The 18673-nt window shown below is 41.8% G+C and overlaps 1 protein-coding gene across 2 annotated transcripts in view; it reads right to left on the bottom strand.

Annotated features, from left to right (window-relative positions):
* Nucleotides 1-9549: 9549 nt before the first annotated feature.
* The window catches only part of Kcnq5 (potassium voltage-gated channel subfamily Q member 5), a 543303-nt gene continuing 534179 nt past the window's right edge, over nucleotides 9550-18673 (bottom strand). For both annotated transcript variants that reach the window (XM_028868060.2, XM_028868061.2), the window contains 3 exons: nucleotides 17263-17394; nucleotides 15937-16063; nucleotides 9550-14312 (listed from right to left, as the gene is read on the bottom strand). In XM_028868060.2, the coding sequence (XP_028723893.1) occupies nucleotides 13350-14312; nucleotides 15937-16063; nucleotides 17263-17394 (1222 nt within the window). In that variant the 3' untranslated portion in view covers nucleotides 9550-13349. The remainder of the gene's footprint in view (nucleotides 14313-15936; nucleotides 16064-17262; nucleotides 17395-18673) is intronic.

Below are 18673 nucleotides of genomic sequence, written 5' to 3'. Positions count from 1 at the left end.
AAACACAAACATTTCTTGAAGGGCTGGGTGGAGATGCACACCTTTAATCCTTGCACTGGGAAGGCAAAATCAGGAGGTACCCTGTGAGTTCTAGGACAGCCAGACCTACATTAGAGAGACCCAGTCTTATATGACATGAAATAAACAAAGAAACAAAGAGAGTTAAAGAGAAAAAAAGAAATTATCCCGGCCAAGGTGGTTACCAATACTATAAATCATGCCTGATAAATCTTGAGCCCTGAGAAATCAGTAACTTGCCAGAGATGACCAAGCATCAGAAAGAGCTGCACTATAATAAGCAGGCCATTTTTACAATGTTGCTTCAGCTTCAAACATCCATGCACCTAGATGCTGACATAACACAACATTCAGACTGGAATTTAGAGACCTGCACTGCAGCCTGGAGAAAGAATGTTGACTTGATAATGGTTGGTGTGAAACTTCACTGAAGGAGAAATACCTTGTCTGCATCTTGAATTTCTGCAGGCTGGGCTCAAACTCACAGGATTGCCTATCTCTGCCTCCCCAGTTTTGGGAATAAAGGCATGTACCCATTTTTCTAACTCTATTTCTCTTATTTTGGGGAGTATTATATAATTACACCATTTTATCTCATCCCTTTCATCCATTCCAACCCAATCACATACACCTTCTTGATTTCTTTCCAAATCATGGCTGATATCATTATCTCTCTTCACAGCCACATGTATATGTATATGTATATATATGTATATGTATATGTTTATGTATATGTATATAACGAGCTCAGCATGTATTTAATCTATGCCCTAAGCTCTAAACTATGAAATTATCAAATCAATAATAAATGCCACCATCCTATAGGAACTAGGGATGTAGACTAGATTAACCCACAAACACTGTTTTTATAAGAAGGGCAGTTAGGGTGCTGTCATGGTGCCACAGGTTCTCAATTCCTGCAGTGTGGAGGAAGAGATGGGTGAATCTCTGTTACAATGAGTAGCCTGAGGTACATAGTAAGTTCCAGGACAGCCAGACCTATGTAGAGAGACTTGGTCTCAAAGGAAACAAGATAAAACAAGAAAGAAATAAACAGATGTAGCACCCATCACGGACCTTCCTGCTCCATCACATTTGTCCCTCATCCACTTTTTCTTTTTGGGGTTTGAGACATGGTTTCTCTGGGTAGCTTTGGAGCCTGTCCTTGTACTCACTTATGTAGCACAGGTTGGCCTGGAACTCACAGAGATCCACCTGCCACTGCCTCCCAAGTGCTGGGATATAGGCGTGCACCAACACCACCCCTACCTCATCCACTTTTCTAGTTGATACTCTGGAGACTTCCTCAAGCACCTTTAAGTTTACCTAGAAGAAAATTAGTATTCTTCGGCACTAATGATGACCTCACTGTATTAAAAGAGGAAGCCAACATCTGATTGGTTGGATTAATAGGAGAACTTAGGGATGAATCCTATACCCTAAGGTGGGTCACTGGCTGGGTTTTAGGAGGGAGTATATAAACCAGAGCCTAGGTCCTTCTTCACAACTACATTGGACAGTCATCTGCTTGGAGTTGCCTTATTCTGAAGTGTGGAAGAGCTCTTGTGATGGAAATGGATGGTTTCAACGAGAATGCCTGGTGGACATTGCCTGAAAACTGTGATGTCCCACTTGTGACATTCATAGATGAAGCCCACGAAGAGCACATATTCTGTAGGTGGCCTTTATTGTATCTTCATCCTCTCTCTTTTTTTTTTCATCCTCTCTTTCATGGTTTTCCAATCTTCTGCTTTTTTTTACAGTCTGTCCCAGATTCCCTGTTGTGGAGTGACACCATTCCTGGGGAGATGTGGGCAAGTATGTACTCACCCCAGATAGGGAACACATAACAGCAATGGAAGCTATCAGTATAACTTGGTGAACCAATGAGATTTATTTGGGTTCCTTAAGGGTAGGAGCGTAGGGTTACTCACAACAGCAGAAATGACTCCAAGACAGCTGTGTCACTAAAGACCACCCAACATGGGTGACAGCTCACAGAAGCTGGGTACTGGAGCACACTGAACAGCCAGCAGGCAACTCAACATGCCATTGTGTGATCTTTTCCAGGGCTCAGCTAGTCTCTGCTTCTTTCCAACTTCTTGGACTGTGTTTCTCCACAGCTCTGTCTGCCTCAGCCTGACTAATGACAGTGTTTACTGCTTACCTACCCTTTTTGTTTTGTCATTTTGAGACAGAATTTCTGTGTGTAGCCTTGGCTGTCATGGAATCTGCTCTGTAGATCAAGATATCTGTCTGCCTTTCTATTCGGATATCAGGTATTAAAGGTGTGTTTGACCACCTTCCAGTTTGCTTAAGTACACTTTGTTAGGTCAAATCCTCCTGAAGCTGGTCAATTTTGAAGGACTTCCAGAATTTGCTTATTTCTTCTGTCTTAAGAGTCTTTCCTGCAGGATGGAGTGTGTAACTGCCCTGGTTTTTGAATATTTTGTTTGATGTTTCCTTTTTTTTTTTTTTTCAATAGTGCCTCTCCTTGTAGCCCTGGCTGGCCTTCAACTCTCCAGGATCTGTCTGTCTCTGTGCCTTCAGTGTTAGGATTAAAGGAGTGCACCACAGTGACTGCCACACCCTGTGTCTACTTTACCTTGGACTGTCTTTATAACTCAGAACAGGTTTTAATCTTGGAGTTAACTGCCACCCAATACTAGCCCCCTCACCTACACCCAATGCTAGTGGCTTGTAAATCCTTTTGTTGTATTTTCTGTTCAGGCCATGAAGACTTACACCTCAGAAGCATCGAGCTACACAGCAACACCCTCATTCAACTGGAGAGGTGGTTTACAGCCTCAGGCCAGACTCGAGTCACTGTGGTTGGACCACTCAGAGCAAAGCGGTGGTTGATGGATGATTCAGAGTTTGGGGAGCCAGAATGTTTACCACCAGGCCCGAGGTAGGTGACTTTGACAGATATGTGGTTGAGGGTTGCTTGTCTGACAGATAATAGTTGTATGGCACCATAAATCCTGATTGGGCCTTCCAGTACTGTGGGAATTGCAGATCTTCCTCAACATCCATTCTAAGGGCAACAGTTTTAGGTTACAGCCATTTTTATTTCATGAAATTTCTATGATCATGAGGAGGTGAATAGATTACTTGGGAAGGCCTGGGTTTGTCTGAATTGGTCCCCTCTCCTGTTCCCATGGAAATCTTGATTCCAATACTGAGCCTCACTTCATCATTGTTTCACATTCCCTCCCCAGGTCAATTGATGTTGCATCGTGTCCACAACCAACCCCTGATCAATGCTGACTTAGATGCCTCTTTCAGCATGCTGGCATACATATGTGGCCTGATTTGTCATATCTCTTTTGGTTTCTGACCAAGCCATCTTGCCTGGAGATTAGAGGAGAGAGCTAGCCACTATTTAACCATAGAGGCTAAGCAGTGGTAGCATACTTCTCTCTCTCTCTCTCTCTCTCTCTTTCAAGACAGGGTTTCTTTAGGTAGCTTTGTACCTTTTGTGGATCTCACTCTGTAAACCAGGCTGGCCTCAAACTCACAGAGATATGCTTTCCTCTGCCTCCCAAGTTCAGGAATTAAATGTCATTGCCTTCTTGTGGCACACACTTTTAATCCTATACTTGGAAGGAAGTAGGGAGATCAGGAGTTCAAGTCTTTTCTGGGTCACATAAAATGGAAGCAATTTAAAGAGAACCAGAGCCAGATGGTGGTTATGCAGTCCTTTAATCCAAGCTCTAGGGAAGTGAAGATGGGAATATAAGTTGGGTAGAGAAAGAACTTGTTCCTCCATTTGGCTTGAGGATTTGTAGAGGTAAGAAGTTTTAAGTGGCTGCTGCTCTGCCTCTCTGATCTTTCAGCTTTCATTCTCAATATCTGACTCTGGATTTTTATTGTTAAGACTAATTAGGATCATTCTTTAGGGGTCTATCTATACCTAACAGGCTGAAAGAAACCACTTAAGACTGATCTCTCCTGGGAAAGTAGGATGTGAGAATTCTCACCAGCATTTGAGAAAAAACATAGAGGATAATAAAGTGACTTGTATTGGTGTACTATCCCGTTGCTCTCTGAGGGAAGTCTCCTAAGCATTAGACATGGTTTGATAGTAAGCATCCAGTAAATATTTTACCTAGTGTGAAATGCCTTTTCTGCCCATTTATTTCATTTGGATAAACTTACCAACCCAATATCTCTGCAAGTTGTGTTCCTAGGTCTGGACTGACTATATTGTCTCCTAGGAAGCCTAGTACAAAGAAGGGGACCGGGAACATGATACAATCAGCTTAAATGATGAAAAGCCTAGTAGGCTACTCTCTATGTGCCTAAAATGCAGGTTCTGTAGACGAACCTTCTCAGGAGGTTTAGGAGTCTCTATCCTTAAATCACAAGGGAGTAGAGAAGAGTGGATGTAGGGATTCAGATGGAGACGATTTATTTGTTGAAGTAGATAGGGTGGATGGTCAGTTCACTGAGCCTGGTAAAAATGCCCAAATTATCTCTGACTACTAGTTGTTTGGGGGTGGGCTTGGACAGTGATTTGGAGGATCCATAAATAAGTTAATGACAAGGGTCTCCTGACTCCATTCAGAACAGTGCTATCCTTCTGTTGATCACTCAACAGAGAGCTGGCAAAGTGTTTTATTTCTCAGTCACTTCCTCTTTACACTGCTCCTCATCAGCCTGCATCTCACAAGGACTTCATTGCCTTAAACTAGGAGAGAGGCATCATGTTTTGGACCAGAGTTCAAATGGGAGAAGTTTCAGAAAACGGTTGAATCTGGAACATACTTTGGAGCTAATTTCATTAGTTTCACACTGCCAGCTGCTGAACAGGAATTAGATCAGTTTTACAGTAGAAAACACTTGTGAGTCTGACTAGATGAAAACAACCTAACTACTCTTCAAAGGGGAGTATCCTTTGCTTTTGATTTGATAATTTCACATTTTAGGGTTTAGGAGGTAGAGGAAAACAGACTGAGTGTTTTTTTTTTTAGGAATATATATGTATATATATGTATTCATGTAAAGACAGCTAATGAAAAAAAAAGCCATGAATTTGAAAGATCAAGGAGGGGTACATGAGAGGCTTTGGAGAGAAGAAAGGGAAGGGCTAAAATAATGTAATTATAATTGTTTTACCCAGAGTCCCCCAAAGACCATCAAGAGACCAAATCCGATGCAAACGCTGAGTCTTTTTACTGTTTCAAGTTAACCTGAGCCTCTAAGTCTGTCTGATGTAGCAGCAGAGCAAGAGAGACCCAGAGTAGCAATGGGGCAGGGTTTTTACAGAGCGTAAAGCAAGCGAGGGTGGTTTGGGGTCTAGAGACTACATAAGAACAGACTCAGGATTAGTTTATGAGAGTGGCAATCATGTTAGTAACTTTTTTTTTTTCTTTCGAGACAGAGTTTCTCTGTGTAGCTTTGGTGCCTTTCCTGGATCTGGCTTTGTAAACTAGGCTGGTCTCGAACTCACAGAGATCTGTCTGCCTCTGCCTCCCGAGTGCTGGGATTAAAGGCGTGTGCCACCACCGCCAGGCTAATGTTAGTAACTTTCAATTGGCTAGGGTCAGGTGGGAGTTACAGTTTTCCATTTTGGGGTAGGCCTGGACTTGTCCTTGAGTTGCCATGGAGGCTGGCTGGCCTACCATGTACTGACTGTGGGAACTGACTCAGTGGCCCAGGCTGGGTACATCCTTTCTCCCTGGCCCTGCTGGCAGGGACATCTGTGGTTAATTTTCATTTGTTCATGGCCTTCCCAGAAACTGCTTGCTTAGTCTCAGGAAACTGAAATTGAGGCCTCATCTGTGAGAGAAGACTGAGCAGTCTGTTATGGTGTCTGCTTGGTCCTTTCAATGATCTCAAAAATAAAAGAAATAAAACCAGGTGTGGTGGTGCACACCTTTAATTCTTAATATGGGGAGGCAGAGGCACACTGATCTGTGAGTTTGAGGCCACCCTGGAGTGTTCCAGGCCATTCAGCGCTACATAGACCCTGTCTCAAAAAAATGTATAAGAGGTATTTTCTTCTTTACATCAACCATCAGCAAATCAGCCTTCTTTTCCAGGTTGCAATTCAGGTCTGTAAATTCCAGTCCGAAGTATTTGTGAGCTCTGGGTGCATTTATCTTTGAGGTGACTTGGCAGTGATGGCATGCTTATACTGGAGCTTTCACTGATACTTGGTCATCTCTGGCATGTTACTGATTTCTCAGTACATAGATACCATGATCTCCAAAACTGTGATGAATACAGAAACCACTACTGCCAGGTTCATTTTTTCTTTCTCTTTTACTTTTTGTTGGTGGTGTTGTTTTTAGACAGGGTCTCTCTAGTTAGTAGCCCAGGCTGTCCTAGAGTTCACAGAGATCTGTCTACTCTGCCTCTTTGAGTGGTGGAATAAAAGTCGTGCACCAACTCACTAGTCCCCTTGCTGTGGGATGGTCTATATGTCAAATTGCTCTGATTGGTCAATAAATAAAACACTGATTGGCCAGTGGCTAGGCAGGAAGTATAGGCGGGACTAACAGGAGAAAAAAAAGAACAGGAAGGCAGAAGGAGTCACTGCCAGCCACCGCCATGACAAACAGCATGTGAAGATGCTGGTAAGCCACGAGCCACGTGGCAAGGTATAGATTTATGGAAATGGATTAATTTAAGCTGTAAGAACAGTTAGCAAGGAGCCTGCCATGGCCATACAGTTTGTATGCAATGTAAGTCTCTGTGTTTACTTGGTTGGGTCTGAGTGGCTATGGGACTGGCGGGTGACAAATATTTGTCCTGACTGTGGGCAAGACAGGAAAACTCTAGCTACATCCCCTTACTGCATTTCTGATGAGACTAGTGTTTGTGTTTTGGTCTACTCTATATCCTGAGCTCCATCCAACAGCTGAGGCTACAGCTAATCAGATCACGTACTTTGTGAAGTTACTGTTTTGAAAATTCACATTTGACTGGTGTTGGTTTCATTAGGTGCCTCCTCCTCCTCCTCCTCCTCCTCCTCTTCCTCCTCGATAGGATTTCATTGTGTCACTCTGGCTGGCCTGGAACTTGCTTTGTAGACCAGGATAGCCTCAAGCTCACAGATATCTACTTGTCTCTGCCTCCCTAGTGCTGGTATTAAAAGTGTGCCACCGCACCCACCCTAGCCAATGCTCCTAACTGCGGAGCCATTTCTCCAAGCTACTAAGAGCAGTTGTATACTGAAAAGATGCCAGAGCAAGGAGGGACCTTACATGTGGTTGGTGGTGTCCTCAACTTGACAGGACTCACCTACGAAGGCAAGCCTCTAGGCACACCTGTGAGGGATTAGATAGCTTTTGGGCCTGTCTGTGGGGAATTATGTTGATTAACTTAATTGAGACAAGAAGAGCTACAATAAAAGTGGGTTGTCTTTCAACTTGGGTCCCGGGCTGCATCAAAAGGAGAAATCTAGCTGAACCCTGGATTTGTTGATCTCTGCTTCTTGACTGTGGATGTCATATGACCAGTGGCTCCAAGCTCTGGCCACCGTGACTTCCCTGACATGATGGACTCTATTCGGAGCTGTGGACCAAAACAAACCCTTCCTTACACAGCTTTTGGCAGGCAGTTTGTATGACAGCAATAGAATAAAACCCTACATAGTTTTGTTTTCAATCATTTGTAAGTTAGTAGTTGAGAAACGGTCCCTTCTGGCATTTTTTAAAGTCAAGGAGGGAGCTTCCTTCTCAATACTCTCTCATTCTACTTTTCCTTGGCTAAAGATATCTTCCATGGGGCTTTTTGCTCATGTGTTTTGGAGTTGTAAGATTCAGAGTTTTCTTGAAAAGAGTTGAACTAATTCTAGCCTCCTGGCATAGAGTTGTCAATAGTTAAAGGTAATAGAAGGTATTTTTTATTTATTTTTATTTTTGAAACAAGGTTTCTCTGTCCTGGAACTCACTCAGTAGATTAAGCTGGCCTTGAACTCACAGAGATCCCCCTGCCTCAGCCTCATGAGGGTGGGATTAAAGGCCTGTGCCACCACCACACGGCTGGTAATAGTTTTTATTGCTACTGGTATTTATTTTTTTAGACAGTGTCTCACTATGTAGCCTCAGGCTGGCCTCCAACTTGTAGCAAACCTCTTGTCCAAAAGATAGAACTACAGGTGTGAGCCACCGTGGCTGGCTGTAGTGGCAGTTTTTTTTTTTTAATTATTATTTTTTTAAGATTTACTTGTTCTTAGATTTTATGTGTGTGCTCCTCCTTGAGTTTGTGTGTGCCAAATGTACGCAGTGCCCTTGGAGAACGTGTCCAATTCTCTGGAACTGGAGTTACAGGAGGTTGTGAGTTGCTCAATGGTGGGTGCTGGGAAGTGATCCCAGGTCCTCTGCAAGAGCAGTAAGCACTCTTTTTTTTTTTTAGATGAATTTCTAAATGGTTTATTTTTTGAATTAATTAATTAATTAATTTTCTGTTATCAGCTTGATACAGTATAAATTCTTATCTTAATAGTGAAATGTTTCATTGAGGCTTGCTCAGTAATTGAGTAAAACCAAAACTTATAAGCCACAGTCATCCTAGGGTCCCCCCTTCTATATACATAGCCTCTATGATTCTGTGGGTTGCAGTCTGATTGTTCTTTGCTTTATAGCTAGAATCCACTTAGGAGTGAGTACATACCATGTTTGTCCTTCTGGGTTTGGGTTGCCTTACTCAGGATGATTTTTTCTAGTTCCATCCATTTGCCTGCAAACTTCAGATCAGTAAGCACACTCTAGCTGCCGAGCCACTTCTTCAGACCCTGTAATGGAGTTTCTTGTGGAGGAAAGGACAGTGTTCCTTTGAGGTATAAACATTTTCCTGGTAAGGCAGGACTGAGTGCATGTACCCATAGCATCTGCACTGGGCATCTACCTGCTTTTTGTTTCTTATCACTTATTTAGCAAACTCCTTTGTTATCCTGGCTGGGTATCTCTAGGGCTGAATCCCCAAAGGCTCTCAGAAGTTTCTGAGTGCTGACATGACACCATAAATAGGAAATTCCATTCCATGAAACTTCCTTCCATGGCACAAGTTATTAAAAATAGTATATAAGTATCTGGGGTAAGCTCCATGGCTGAGCACTTGTCTAATTGTAAGAATTTAGATTTGAGTGTATGTGACACAGTGGATTTTGTGTTTATGCTTGGACCCCATCCCTAAAGCAGATTATGTATTTTCAAATATTCTAAAATCAAGATCAATCGGCAATCTAAAAAATTTCTATTCCCAGGAAATATAGATAAAAGCTATCCAATTTGTAGTCAACACAACAACCACATGGACTGGTGTCTGAGTTGTGATCCATATCAAATTATGTTCTTCTTGGCCTGGGGACTAGGTGGTTAGGGACCTGAGTTGAATCCTCAGAAATCAAAGCAAAACAAAACAACAGTTTTTCTTATGATATCCTTGAGAACATATGCAAATCTTCTACACTCCCAAATACAACAGTTTCTCTACCAGAATCACAAACATACTTCACTACAAAATCTGTGTGTGGTTGCATCAGTCACTTGTTCTGGATAAAAACAGTCACACTTGCTGTTTATAGACATCTTTTTAATGTTTTAGTTGAAAACAAATAATCTCAGTATAAGACAGCAAAGGAAATTACATTTTAATGATAGCTTGAAATGGGTATGATATTCCTGATTTAGTTGTTTTCAGGAAACAGACAATTGTTTTCCTACATGACTTTTAGAACTGCTCACTTAAATGCACATAATTATATTAAATTAAATTTTTCTTACAAAAACACAACCATATCATTTAAGGCAAAAAAAAAATCAGGTTCTGGGGAATTAGCATTTATGCTGTTTCCTTGATTTGATTGAATGATCTGTTTGCCTGGGTTTCATCATTCTTTATGGTTTTGTTCTGGAAATGGGTATGACATTTAGTTGGTTTGTGCCTCAACTCCTCTATTAGGCTTGTTTGACTTTCAGATTAAGAACCTTCTGGACAAAACTGAGCCAATGGGAGGTCAGGAAGGCACCCATGAAGAAGAAACTATTAAAGAGTCAGAAAACCTGGTAAAGCATCTTAAATTAAATGAACTTGCCATCTACAGATACTAATTTGGTTGAACAAAATGCAAACATTTTGATTAGACATGGCAACATTTTTTAGTTAACCTTGTACAATGGATGACTGATGTAGGTATTAGCATGATCAACCTTATGCATTGCATAAGGCAGACGAACTTGAGCTAAGAAAGCACAAGGCTACTTAGTGTGCTCAGCTGAACTGTGCTCCCACACACCCTTTGGGGTGGAACATTGGGTCTCTGCTAAGTGTAACCGGGAGACTACCCCCTCCTCCATTCCCCCAGAGAATGGCATAATAGACATAACCCTGAAGTTTACGCGCCAAAAACCTATCTTGCAATGTCCAAGAGTTTTTGTGCTAGAATAAAACACACAAAATGGTCATGGCTTCAATGTACAAACATTTTTCACAACGTAGTTTTCACATTTTGCTTAAGACCACAGCAATGTGTTTTGGCTTTTGTCTCTTAATCTTCAGTCGTCAGCTGTGTTAGATGAACTGTACTGTGTTTGAGACCTGAGGTTGCCTAAGAAGGGGTCCCCAATACATTCATAATTCTTGCTGCCAGTGGGGTTCAACCTGAGACAGTATCAGTGCTGTCTGGAAGCTCTCAGCTCCTTCTTCCTCAGCCATTATTTGGAGTGAACCTTGTTGAGTACCGGGCAGGTATCTCTGGCTTTTGCTCAAAGGAGGGATGTGTCTTGTGTATACACACATGGGTAAAACTTTTGAAGGGTACATCATTACTTCATGTTGGTTGGAGACATTGGTAAATGAAAAAAATCACATCAATAATTGACTAGCTTTCTGTTTGGAAAATGAAAAGAATAGCTTTAAAGGCTTGATAAACATTTTTCAATAGAGAGTAAAATTCACACTTTATCTTATCAGTGTTTTCTTGGGCCAAAAGATCCTGAATGCTATACTCCAGGAGACTGTCTAAGAAAGTTTCATTTGTTTGTTGTTTGTTTGCTTGTTTGTTTCTTTTTTGAGATAGGGTTTCTCTAGGTAGCCCTGGCTATCCTGGAACGTACATTGTAGACAGGCTGGCCTTGAACTCACAAAGATCTACGGCCTCCATCCTGTCAAGCCTGTGGGATTAAAGGTGTGTACAACCACACCCTGGATGCATCCTAGAGGGGTGGAAAGAAGGAAGACTTTTAACATTTCACCATTTGTCAAAACTGAGGCTGGGAAGCACATCTGAGGAAGAGAGAATTGCTTTGCTTGAGGGTGAAGGCTGGTTAAGGCCTGGCGAAGTTCTAGAGCAAATCGTGGTGAGGAGTCACCAAACAGTGAAGGGGAGGAAAGTAACGGAGAGTCAGTGACAAGGAAAATTCTGCTGGGGGAGAGCCTTGGGAAGGGCTGGCGGATTGGGAGGACTCCTTTCTTTAAACAGATTTCGCTCATTTGGCTTGGATACTGAAAGAAGCCACCCCCCCCCACACACACACCAGCCCCAGCACTAATAGTTGCTAAGAAAAAAATGTCTTCTTTCATGAATCCTTTGGTTGTTCAAGCATAGCCAACTTTCCTCAGACTTTTCCTATCTCTCTTCCTTTTATTTTTTGAGTCTAGGCTTCATATAGCCAAGGCTGATTTAAACTCCTGAACCTCCTGCCTCCACCTCCCAAATAGTGGGATTACAGGCATGCATACTTACTTGGCTCTCTAAGTCTATTAGAATGTTATTACTTTGGTCAATATCCCTGATGGTCCAAGATACTTAGTTCTGTCTCTCTATTTTTGAGACACAATTTTGCTGTATAATCCAGGCTAGCCTTGAACTCATGATCCCCTGTCTCAGTCTCCCCAGTGCTGTGATTACAGGTGCGGGGCTCAGTTCTAACAAGCAGCCAGTATTGCTTGCCTTTTGAGAAATACATTTATATATATATTATTTGTTTCTTTGTCATCACAATACATTACTAAGGGGTTTTGATTGGCTGCCACATCCAATGTTATCTGGTTTGTGATTATAAATGTTCATAACCTGGAAACTGAGCCAATAATTTCACATTTGGGATAATATTGTCGGGAAGAATAGAAAAATGTTCACTATAGTATGAAAGTAAAGGAAGTTTTGTTTTAGCCTTTCCTGTGCAAAATGTACTACATAATAGCAAAAGACACTCAGGGCATATTAAAAATAAATAGCTTGCAAAAATTCTCTGTTATACAAGAATAAGAGATGTTTAGGTAGTTGAACTTCCTAGCAATATTTATTTTCTAAAAAAATCTAGTTGTTTTCATTTTGGCTTCTCTGCTCACTGCCCTTTGGGGGTGGGGAGTCCCTTCCTTTAATGTCACCCATGTGGTAATGCTTGTGTAGTCTTTCCAAGTCTTCCCTCCATCTCACGTAGATATCCCCTTCCCCAGACCCTACCTGCATGCCCACTAAATGGGAACAGCTGGTCACACTGGCCATTTGAGTGCACAGGATGGGCAACCCTGTCCTTGTGTTCTCACAGAGAGACCAGCCCAGCGGCACAGGCTGCTAGACCCATCAGGGGCTCACAGGCATGTGAGGAGATGGACCATTTACAGAGCTGACTCCTCCATCGGAGACTATGTTTTCATGAAGTTGAAGATGCCCTGGGAAGAGTGAGTCCCCTGCTCCACTGGCCTGAACAGCATTCTCTGCCCATTTTCTAATTAGAAAACATTCTCAGCACAAAGGACAACATGAAAATGATGTGCAAAATTGCCTGCCACAGCGCTAAGTTACCAAAAGCACACAGATTGACATTCAAATTACATTAATAAAATGACCGAGGAGGAATGGGTTGGCAAAGATATCTGGAAATAAGCAGCCATTTCTGTTATATTCCAAATTCTGCTTTACTTGTGTTATTAGCAGTTGTTGCTAAGCCATTGTGTCTAAACATACATCATGGCCTAATTTTGAAAATGTACTTTGTATCTAGTCATAAAGCAGAAATGCCTGGAATTTGAAGGTGTTTACTCTCACACTTTCAAAATACAGTGTCAACTTTTGCGATTGAACTAATCCTGACATCTTCGCACACCCCATAGCATCAGCAGCGACTGTTTGCTTGGGATTTTAGATTCAAGGTACATTACTAAATGCATGGGTTAATGTCAATGCACCTTGGAATTTCTGCCATCCCTAAACATGCATTTTCATGCAATTAAAAGATAACGGGCTTATAAGTTGCCGTTCATGTTCTTCCTGATTCTTGCGATTTCGACTTTTTAGAAGGGCTTTCAGAATAGTTCATGCAGTGATATGTATGGCTAAAAGAACAGCTATGCCTAGAAAGAAAACAAAGAACTTAGTTCAGTTTGACATGAGGCAAACTGAGGGCATCCGTACTGTCTCCTGTCTTACAAATGTTCTGAGATGACCGCGACCTTCCAGTCCTTAGAGAGTCCGATGTAAAAGCAGCTTCCCCCGAAGGCTGTGGGGTGCCATCAAAAGTATCTGTTTCTGCCTCCTCGGCACCCAGTTCTTCATCAGTTATAAACAATTTGGATTCTCTCCACTTGGGGTAAAAATCTTGGCTGCCTCTCGAGCCGCTTGACTCACTGCCCGAAAACTGCAAGTTCAGTTCCTCTGTCGACCTGATCAGGTTTTGTACAGACAAAGATTTGCCCAAGTCCTTGGGCACCATGGGGCGGACAGACAACAGAGTTTCCCCTCCCATGTCAAAGCTTTTCCGCAGGGAACGGTCCTTGGTCAGATTTGACTGAGCAAACTGAACGTTTTCCTTGGAGGCAACAAGGCAGGTGGTGACATCAGAAATACTTTCCTGTAAGCCAGTGGGGTTTGGGTGCAGAGTCTCCGGCCTGGACAGGTGCTTGATGGCTGGGAGAGGGGGTGGGATCTGTAAAGTTGTTGGGGCTGCTGGCTTGGCTGCTGCGCTTATTTGGTTTGCAATGTTATTGGTGGCCGCCATGGAGGAGCCATCGTTCTGACTCATTGGCACCTGTGTTGCTTGGCTGTGCATAGTAGGGCTAAGAGCGTAGAATGTCTGAGCACTGAACTCATTTGGTGTTAAAATGAACTGCAGGCCTCTCGAGATGTTGGCGCTGGCTGACCTTGTTAAGCAGCCGCTGTTCTGTGCAGAACTGGACAGGTCTTTGCTATCCACAGGACTCTGATAGTCAGACGTCTGTTCACATTCAAAAGGCGGGATCTGGAACGATGCCAACGTGAGGGCGGAGGCAGAGCCTTTCCGGAGGACCTGTTGGTAGATATCCAGCAGACAGTCCAACTTGGACTCGATGGACTGGACCTGAAAACGGGGGAAAAGAGTTACACACGAGAACTCGCTCTTATGAAGGACTAACTTGACTCGTGGGATTTAAAAGGTGAAATAAGACTTTATTGACAACAGTGAAAGAAATACTATGAAGGTCAATGTTAGGGAGTGTCACACTGGTGGTGACAGGGCCAGAGGAGGAAAGGGAGAGAGGGTTACTTGGCATTTGTGTGACCCCCCTTGCACTCCAGACTCCTTGACTCTTCAAAACTTAATTTTTTAATTTTTTTTTTTTTTTTTTTTTTTTTTTAGCAAAGAACAATCAGACTGCAACCCACAGAACCAGGGAGGCTATATAGCAGGGGGGACCCTAGGATGACTGTAGCTTATAGTAAGTTTTAGTTTTACTCACTTACTGTCACTTACTGGGCAAGCCTCAATGAAACATTTCACTAGTAGGATAAGAATTTATACTGTATCAAGCTGATAATATATATATTTATCATAGAAGCATTGTTAAAATGCAATTTCAAGATGATTTTCAATCAGCATGTTTTTCGTAGCCATACTGGCTGACTTCCTTTCTGGAATGCTAGTGGATTTTAGTAAGAACTTAGGTATCAATCTAAGAGACTTTAAAGTTAAAGGTCAAGCCAGGTGTGATGATGCACAGCCTTGACCCCAGCACTTGGGAAGAGGAGGCAGGTGGATCTCTAAGAGTTCAAGGCCTGCCTGGTCTACATAGTGAGTTCCAGCCAGGGCTGCATCGTGAGACTTGGCCCCCAACACTCCCCCCCAAATACACAAACAAATAAATAAATGCTTTCAAATGAATACTTGGAATATTTGCAGTTCCACTGAGAACACTGAGAAGACACAGCCTCGGGGTTAACAATCCATGTTTGCCACAACTATGGTAAGGTTTTTAATCTTATTTTGAATGAAAGAAGCTAAAAGAAACAATGAAATTAAACAAAAACACACCTGACAAATGGACTTTTGCTATTTTACTGTTGGAATTCTACAGTTGATTTCAGATTAAGTATTAATGGACAAGATAAAAATTTATTTTCCTTCAATGGAAATCCAAAAGTCTTTTAAAGACTTTGTCTCCATATAAGCTACTATCCACTTCATTCCTTTAATATGAACTGATCATTAGGATTAACTTTAGGAGGCCAGACCTGGTGGCGCACACCTTTAATCCCAGGGCTTGGGAGGCAGAGGCAGGCAGATCTCTTGAGTTTAAGGCCAGCCTGGTCTACATAGCAAGTTCCAGGACAACCAGAGCTCTGTAGAGAGATTCTGTCTCAAAAACCAAAAATAAAAGCAAACAAAAAAGATTAACTCTAGGGGTTGGGGAGATAGTGTAGGTTAAGAGCACTTGTTCTCTCAGAGGACCTGGGTTTGACTCCCAGCACCTACACGGCAGCTCACAACTGTTCACAACTCCAGTTCCAGGAGAGCCAACAGCCTCTCCTGACCTCCTTAGGCACCAGGCATAAAAGTGGGGCACAGACAGACATGCAGACAAAACATTCACACACATAAAATAAAAATTGAAAAGATTAACTTTAATGTGAACGCTTAAGTTGCATAGACTCAGTTTTGATGAACAAATCAGGGCTGAAAGGTAACTCGCGTGGTTGAGCTGTACCTGCTTTTCAACCTTGACAACCCGGCCAAGCATGCTGAGGTCATCCGTTGTCTCATGTTCTGCTGTGATTTTCTCTCGGCTCTTTTTATCTGAGGTGATTTGCCCTTTTCCGAGAATTTGATCAACGCTGCCAGACAAAGAAGATACCTGGTTATAGGCACTAAACATAGAGATCACACTAGGCCGGTGGCATCATCAACCTTCCTGACGCTACGACCTTTTAATACAGTTCCTCACGGTGTGGTGACCTCCAACCATAAAATTATTTTTGTTGCTACTTCATAACTGTAATTTTGCTACTGTTGTGAATCGCAATGTAAATATCTGATATCTCCCATGATCTTAGGTGACCCCTGTGAAAGGGTCATTGGACCCTCAGAGGGGTGCATGTACCCAGAGGTTGAAAGCCACTGCTCTAGGAAAAAAGCAGTGCTCAAAAAAGGAATGGCAAGCATCACATCTGTAAAAGGTGACAGTTGTGCCAATTGATCCAATGATCTTTCTTTTTAGAAAAGAGTTATTTGCATTATTTTATTTATTTATTTATTTATTTATTTATTTATTTATTTATTTATTTATGTGTGTGTATCTGCCACATGTGTGCAGGTACCTTTGGAGTTGTCAGATTCCCTGGATCTGAAGTGACCACCTGACCGTGGTGGGTGCTGGGATGGGAACTCGAGTCCTCTGGAAGAGCATCAAGTGCTCTTAACTGCTGAGTCCCCTCCCTCACCCCTGATTATGTTCTTAACACAAGGTTACATGAGATTAATTTTTCATCTTTCTGGTCCATGATGAAACCATTTATGAAGGAATTGCTAGAGGAAAAATGTACATGCAAGCAAAGTAACTTGTTTCTACCTTGGACCAGTCAGCTCTGAATTTAACGGTAAAAATTATGAAATCATAATCATGATTAGTTTACACTGATAGAACAGGTTAATGAGGATTTGTTTTATATCTGATATGTGGGTGATAAGCAGATGAGAAAGCTATGGTCTTTTGTAAAGTGTTCTACTGAGCTACATTGCTAGGCTATCATTAACATTTACCAAGTTCAGGGTTCCAGATTACTACATGTTACAAACTACACTGACTAGTCAGTGGTCATGTCAACCCTATGAAGCACCACTGACATTCTCTCCAATTTCCAGAAGAGGGAGCTGAGATATGTGCAGACTGTTTGGTTTACACCTGAAAAGAAGAATATAGTATATGTTATAAAGCAACCTTCCTGTTGCTTACCAAAAATGAATCAGAAATACAGAACTGAGAGGTTTTGTGTGTTGTAAGAAACCCCAGACAGTTTCCATACCCATTGCGTACCGTGTTTGAAGGCTTTTAATTCTACACAGCATGTCCAGATGACCAGCAGAATATTGTTCAATGACATCTTTTACATCATATGGGCGTAATGTTTCCTTAAACTTCCGTTTTGCCACGTGAAATTTCATAATTCTGTATAAACACATATTAAATATTATTTCCTACAACTTTGTCAAAATAAGTTACCAATACATTTATTATCAAATATAAAAAAAAAACTCAAAAAAAAAAAAAACCCAAAACCTCACAGCGGTACAGATCTGTAATTCCTGTTACTCCAGAGGCCAAGGCAGGGGGATCATCATAAGTTCAAGGCTTGCCTGGGCTACATGTCCAGCTTGGAAAACTTAGTGACATCCTATCTCAGAACAAAAAAAGGCCAAAGCAGGGCTGGGGATACAGCTCAGGGGTAGAAGACTTGTTTAGCATGTGTGAAGTCCTGGGTTCAGGCCCCAATACTGAAATATTTGTACATATATGAAACTCTGGGAAGCAAAAATCATGTATCAATATTTTATGCTTCTACAGTAATGCAATATAAAAGACAGGTTAAAGAGGGCATTACTAACATTTCATACAAGACACACCTTCAGTATAGCAACACATGATAAAAAAAGAAACTGAACACTAAGTGTTGTATCTTTTTAATATCCATTGAAATCTCCAATTAAAACTACAGTCAAATGCAATTCTATGTGACCTTAGACACCCAAGATACCATAACATACAGGGACAGTATTTATTAAAAATAGAGCATTCTGGGAAGATGGTTTATTTGAGAAAGTGTTTGCCATGTAATCATGAAAACTTGATTTCTGTAGTTATTGGCCAGCCAGCATAGCCAAATTGATGAGATTTGGGATTTTTTTCATCTCAAAAAAATAAGGTGAATTTTGAGGAAAACACTTGCTGTTGACATCTGAACTCTACATGTGCTCACATGCACATGTACACACACACACACACACACACACACACACACACACAAACATACACCACTTTTCACACACAAAGCACACCTTTCCCCTTAAATAGAATAGCTGTCCAAGTGGTCTTTTATGTAATTACATGCTGCAGGCCGCAGGAATATATCATAAGAACTCAGCTGGTTATGACTAAGTCACTACCTGGAGGGACTAGGGAATTCCTCCAGAGGAAGCCAAATTCCAAGGAGTTTTTGGTGTTACTTGGCTTGTTATATATCAGCTGTATTCTGTTATGAAAATCATGTGTGCCTTCATAGTTTTTCCAGTTGACTTTCCTCTAAGAAGGACTAACAGTGTAGACTGATTACTCTCTGGACATACACATTCCAGGTATTTGGAGAACAGCCTCAGGAAAGGCTTTCTCTGGAATCATATTATTTCCCTTAGCCACTTTCAAGGACTACAGGAAACACCACCCAGGTGGG

The sequence above is a fragment of the Peromyscus leucopus genome, chromosome 16_21, assembly GCF_004664715.2.
Source record: "Peromyscus leucopus breed LL Stock chromosome 16_21, UCI_PerLeu_2.1, whole genome shotgun sequence".
Lineage (NCBI taxonomy): Eukaryota > Metazoa > Chordata > Mammalia > Rodentia > Cricetidae > Peromyscus > Peromyscus leucopus.
Note: the sequence above shows the minus strand (reverse complement) of the source record. Positions and strands in the feature narration are given on the sequence as shown.